Genomic DNA, 6,102 nt, shown 5'->3' with positions numbered 1-6,102 from the left:
GTTTATGTTGTATAAGTTGATACATGTGTGTGAAATACATGCGTGATACATGTGTCAAAGAAGAATTTTTTGAACTCGATTTTAACTACAAATTTTGATACCAAATCAACTCCAGTCTTCCTCAAATTCTGTATTTTGATTCATCTATGTGTTTTCAACAATTTCAACCATACTCACTGAAAAAAGTGTGTGTGTGTGTGTATCATCACCTTGTTTGCTACCTTATCCATGAAATTTTCTTTCCGTCTTGCATCTAATGTTGCTAGTCACATTTAAAAATATGGAAGGAGATCGTTGTGTGTGATTCTTGGAGAGAAAAAATCCTAATTTATTTGAATTTTTAATTTTTGTATGTGCTTGGCTAGTTTTGGTAAGTCTATGATTAACGGCTAGATGTTAGTAAGTTAGGACTTATTTGGAACACTTCCGTAAGATTTCCTATTTTTATTCCCATTAAGAATTTGTTCTGAAAAAAATAGTTACACATCAGAATCTTAAGCACGCTCGTCAGAAATTCTGACAATCACCATATTTTCAGCACCGAAATTTTGAAGCACTAAAAATTCTAAAATGCTAAAAAAAAAAATTCTGATCCGTTAGGATTTGTGGTAAAATACGTTATCATAATTGTTGAATTATGCCTAGGGTATTTTAAAATTTTGACATGGACTTTTTTCTCAAAACATCTGTTATTGGAGGTAAAAAAAAAAAAAAAAACAATAATGGCACAAAAGTATATCATCAAAACTTTTTTCTGGCCCATTTACCACAATTTACTGATTTGTGAACTTTGCCTCAACTTATCACATTACCGATATTAATCTTGGATAAAAGGAGGGTTATGATAATTTGATGTTTGGCGTAAAACTAATCAATTTGTTAGCCGACACCAACTAACTTGGGATTGAAGCATAGTTGTTCTCCAAGTTGTGTATTTAAGCTAGAATTTTGCACCGCTTTTGTGGTTCAATATTTTTCATTAGAAAACTAAGAAAAATAAAATAAGATAAAATATAGATATAGACATATAGTTTAATTATAAGCAATTGTTTAATTTATTCAACAGAAGTATTATAATATTATAACTTAATCACAATTTAATGATAAATATTAGAGAATGCATATAAGCAAATGATTAGCATAGGATCAATATTACAAGTTAGATTATCTGCTAAAGAGAAACATTTCAAAGAAAAAAGAATTCAGAAAGAGATCCTAATTAGGCTGTAGATTTATACTTGCAAATCACTTTACACCTAAGTACTCTATCTTGCACATAGAAACCAGGCATTACCATGATCTTAACCTTGTTTGAACCTTGTGACTTTTGCCTATCTCCAAAAATGTCCTCCATATAACACTTATCAAAACTTGTATTCTCTTCAACCCTCAGAATCCCAAGTGGAGGATCGAACGAAAACGCGAGCAAATGCAGCAACCAAATGCATTTAGCAGCAACAAAGAATGCCTGAAGTAGTTGCTCTGGCCATGGCCTATTCCAGTTGAGACTTGTGATAATGCAACTCATTTTTTTATCACAGAATTTGCTGAAATCATCACTGTAGTATTTGGTCCCCTTTCTTAACACTTCATTCCAGCTTAGGTTCCTCAACGAGACAAAGGACGAGAAGTGATCGTGGCAATCTTGTTGAGGGTCCAAGTGTTTTGGCGCGCCATTCTTTTGGAACACAACGTTCTCAAAATCTTGGAATAGGGACTGGTTTATGATGGCTTCAATATGGTATAGGACTGCCTTTGAGTGCTTTGAGTTTAGAGAAATCTTGTAAGGTTGAAGTAAATGGTTTAAGTTATCGGTTAAAGAATTGTCTGTCTCTTCAACCTGTGTAATAAGAATCTTGCAGAATTGCTTTACTGATAGTCTTGATTCTGATACCATCTGCAAAAATCCTTCAACCATTACCTCTTCACTAACAGGAATCGTGTTTTCTCCGTCCCCATCCATAGATTTTCCTCTTCTCGGAAGATCTATAAGCATTTTGGATACTTGAGAATCCTTTGATTGTTTTGCTTGTCTCAAGGCTTTCTTGAGCTCCTCACAGTAAGTTTCTAAGTACTCCAATTTTTCCTTTAGCTCTCCTAAAGAAGACCTCATTTCCGCGACTTCCATCAATGCTGCATCTCTGCTGTCGTTTGCTTGCACGAGCTCTTTCTTCAAAATTTCAATAGAAACCAATCCAATATCCTTAACAATCTGAGAGACGTCGGATTTTGTCCTGTGTGGTGAATTTTCATTCTTGTTTTTCTTCTTTAGCTTAGGGAACAACCATGACAAGTTCAGCCCTTTGCTCTTTGGCTGCAATTGATTTAAAGAGTGTGAATCTGTCAATGGCACGATTACGTTCGAGCTCTTCCCACTCTTGCTAGCTCCATCTGTCTCAGTACTTGTTATAGTAGCAGGTTTACACCTATTGCAAGAGGAAAGTGATCTCACTCCTAAAGAATTTCTCCTGGACTTAGAGTAATCACCACCAGGAGAGGCTATTCTAAGCACAGTGATTTGATCAGTACATGAGCCGGTGACCGATCTCTGATCATCAGGTGGACAGGTATGGAGTTCTGAATTGATCGAGTTGGGTGAAATTCCATTCCTCAAAGAGGAATTCGCCTTTCTGTAATTCGACAAACTGGCTTCATCGCCATTTCCCACCCCTCCAAGGCCATAATCATCCCAAGGTTCAGCGTAGGCTCGATTGTCCAACTGTAGCTGTTTTGGTTCAGATAATGGAACATCTTCATAACTCTGCAAACATTCAAACTTGGTGAATCAAACTAGTCTCAATTGGCGAAAGCAGATTGAAATACTTGACCATTTCTAAAGGAACTGAACTATGGGATTAGATGATTTAAGGCCAATTTTGATAATTTATCTTGGGCATACAGCAATCCAAGGCCAATTTTGATCCAAATAAGGACTTGATGCCAAATTTATCTTGGGCGTGGTGCAACAGGCGACGCCGAGCATGCTGAGCACGCCCAGCCAAATGAGCAGGCACGACTCGACTCAACGTACCAGCCAGCACCAGGTCAACCATAACGACCCGTGGTAGACCACCTTTGTTTAAGTAACGTCGGAAAATTACACTATATAGATAGGTACTTTTACTTTTAGCTGGTTGGTTGGGCACAGCAAACGACTATTAAAAGAACCCTACATCCTTCTAAAAAGGCCATAAGAAAATCAAGCAAAACGCGGCAATTCCTCTCACTCCAATAACACACTCTAAAAGCTTAATTTCATCATCCATGTTCTTCACATTCTACAATGGCATTGGCATTGTACTCACTAAAGCTTGGGAACCCCTATCTGAATAAGATCTTTACTACTTTCATAGGATAATTGTCTACTGCCTTTCTAGTTATAATTGCCTTTACATTTCATTTTATTCCCAGTTACACTGGTAGTTCCCTTTCCTTTAATTTTTGGATTTTAGTATCAACACTAAGCTAATTCAATATTAAACCATGGAAGCAGTATCTGAAGAGTATGCTTGAAGTTAAGGAAGAAAATTCTTATTCAAGATTTGGTCAAACACAGACTTCTAAACAGATCATCAGATTATATAATTACATGGACCAACCCCCTCCCCCAAACCAAATGCAAGAACCATGGTTCAAGAAAGCTTGTTGATGGCTTTCTATCAAAAGTTGATTTAAAAAAAGTATATATCAGAGCAGTCACTAAATATATGTTACTTTCATATTACAATTATACCCTTTTACTACATGATATATCTTTCTCCCCAGCCGAGGGTCTTTCCAAAACAGCCTGCCTCTCTACCTTCCCAGGGTAGGGGATAAGGTCTGTGTACACTCTACCCTTCCCAGACCGCAAGTGGGATCTCATTGGATTTGATTGATTGACTACATGTTATATCTTAATTTTATCCGTTGTTATATTTTGGGATTGTTTATAGCCTTAAAATGGTAGCCTAATACACAAAGTATCCCGCATTCCTGCAGGGTCCGAAGAAGGGCAGCACCACGAGGGGTGTGATATCGACAGCCTACCTAATGCAATTATTAGTGGTTGCTTCTACGACTTGAACCCGTGACCTATAGGTCACACGGGGACAACTTTACCGTCGCTCAAAGGCTACCTTTCAGGGTTGTTTATATCCTTGATGTTGGCAAATCGGCTCGTATTTATCCTTGATTGTTGTGAGCTTCAACATGAAGGATAACGTAGGTAACTCTAAACCATAAGAAAAGAAGATGGGTAGATTTGGACCTTTTTCTTGAAATATTTTGACACGTGGAATCCACCAATTCACGCTGAGCTCTATTAATATTAAGGGCAAATAAAAGACAATTTGTCAACAGTTGTAAACCCAACAACAGATGGGCTGCGAAACCAAATTGAAAAAATTGGACCTGAAGATCAGCTGCGTTGAAGCAAAACACGTAAAAATAGGACTGTATAGCCAATTTTCGGACTGGTCAATCAAAAATAGCCAGCGTTTACCAAGTCAATGAAAAATCGCCACTATTTTACTGCAATAGAGATCGGTCCAGCATAATATACTGGAGTTCTGCACTTGTGTATGAACTCCAGCATATTATGCTGGACCGGTATACTTTGCTGGCTCCAGAATATTATACTGGAGACTGGAGCACTGGTGCTCCTAACTCCAGTATATTCTACTGGACCAATATACTTGCTGGAACTCCAGTATATTATGCTGGAGTTCTAGTGTACTTATGCTGGAACTAGCATACTTATTCTGGAACTCCAGTATAATATGCTGGAGTTCAAGTATACTTATGCTGGAACTCCAGCATAATATACTGGAGTATTTTCCGGGTTTTGAACAGTGTTTTCGCTCAAATTTATCTTTATATAAAAAGTGGCTAAATTTCGATTACTTTTGAAATTGGGCTATTTTTGAACGACCAGTTATAAATCTGGCTATTTTTAAAATTTACCCGCAAAACACTGAAGCAGTCCAGCAAGCATCAAAGGTATAAGTGACCTCAAAATATAACAGAAAGTAAGACTAAGGGGTCGTTTGGCATGAAGGCAAATTATACTGGGATTAGTTATGTTGTGATTAATTATACTGAAATTAGTTTGTTGGGATTCGTTATCCTGTTATTATTTTTTATTGATTGTTTGATATGTTGTATTAATCTTGAGATTATCAATTTTACTACTTTATCCTGAGATTATTATTCCACCATTTGAAAGGTATAAGTTATTCCGGCACTATTTTTAATTGTGAGATAACTTATTCCAGAATTAGTAACCAAATTTTTATTCCAGGATTATTTTTGTTTATACATCAATACCAAACGACCCCTAAGAGAGCAAATTAGAAGCAGGCTATACTCCATTTGGAGCAAAGAAATGAATTAAAAACAAAATGGGTGTACTGCAAATCTATGAAAGAGAAATCCCATGAAGTTAATTAGAAGGCAATAGTAAAGAAGAAGAAAAAGCAGAGAACTTACTGGAGTGAAAATGGGATAATCTTGGGCAGAGAATTGATGAGGAAAATCAGAAGCAGGAGAAGAAGAAGAAGGAAACTTTATGAGATTAGATGCAGGGCTATTAATACCCTGTAATAAAGCAGCATGAATAGCTCTGAGCTCTACAGCTTTAGCAATGGCAGCTTGAATCTCTTCTCTACTAACTACTTCATTACTGCTAACCTCTTCATCCTCATTTTCTTCACATATTTGTTTTTCAGCAGCTGCATCAGCCATTTAATGGATGAAGAAGAAACAGAGGGTTTTGTATATGTGTGTATATTATTTTTACTCCAATGGCTGGATTTGTATTTGGAAAGAAATGAGTATATCATATCATATCTAGCAAGAGAATTCTGGAGGACCAGAAAAACAAAGGGAGATAGGGACAGCAGAGGGGGTGGGGTGTGGGGTGTGGGGGTGGTGGAGGGGGGGGGGGTGGGGGGTGGGGAGTGTCTCAAATCTAACTGATCCTTTGTCTTGGTTCTAACTTCTAAAAAGATTAATGGGAGTGCATGTGAAGAAAGGAGGGTTAGAAAAGAATGTTAGGAGGGACAAAGAATGGAAGTTGAAGGGGTAAAATGGTAATTTGAGGATGAGGAAAAGTTTAAATTA

At 37.1% G+C, this 6,102-nt stretch overlaps 1 protein-coding gene across 1 annotated transcript; it reads right to left on the bottom strand.

Annotated features, from left to right (window-relative positions):
• LOC109231612 (IRK-interacting protein-like) lies at positions 1,116–5,895 on the bottom strand. Its single transcript, XM_019397262.1, has 2 exons — positions 5,470–5,895; positions 1,116–2,761 (listed from the first exon to the last, which is right to left on the bottom strand). The coding sequence occupies exons 1-2, from the start codon at positions 5,722–5,724 to the stop codon at positions 1,220–1,222; spliced, it is 1,797 nt and encodes a 598-aa protein (XP_019252807.1). The 5' UTR covers positions 5,725–5,895; the 3' UTR covers positions 1,116–1,219.

This window comes from Nicotiana attenuata, chromosome 1 (assembly GCF_001879085.1).
Source record: "Nicotiana attenuata strain UT chromosome 1, NIATTr2, whole genome shotgun sequence".
Lineage (NCBI taxonomy): Eukaryota > Viridiplantae > Streptophyta > Magnoliopsida > Solanales > Solanaceae > Nicotiana > Nicotiana attenuata.
The sequence above is the reverse complement of the archived record's forward strand: the minus strand, read 5'-3'. Positions and strand labels throughout refer to the sequence as shown.

Bases quoted from the DNA above. Each gene is read 5' to 3' on its own strand.
- LOC109231612 (XM_019397262.1), bottom strand. From the start codon at position 5,724: ATGGCTGATGCAGCTGCTGAAAAACAAATATGTGAAGAAAATGAGGAT. The intron at 2,762-5,469 runs GTAAGTTCTCTG...GAATGTTTGCAG, and splicing joins ATTATCCCATTTTCACTCCA to AGTTATGAAGATGTTCCATT.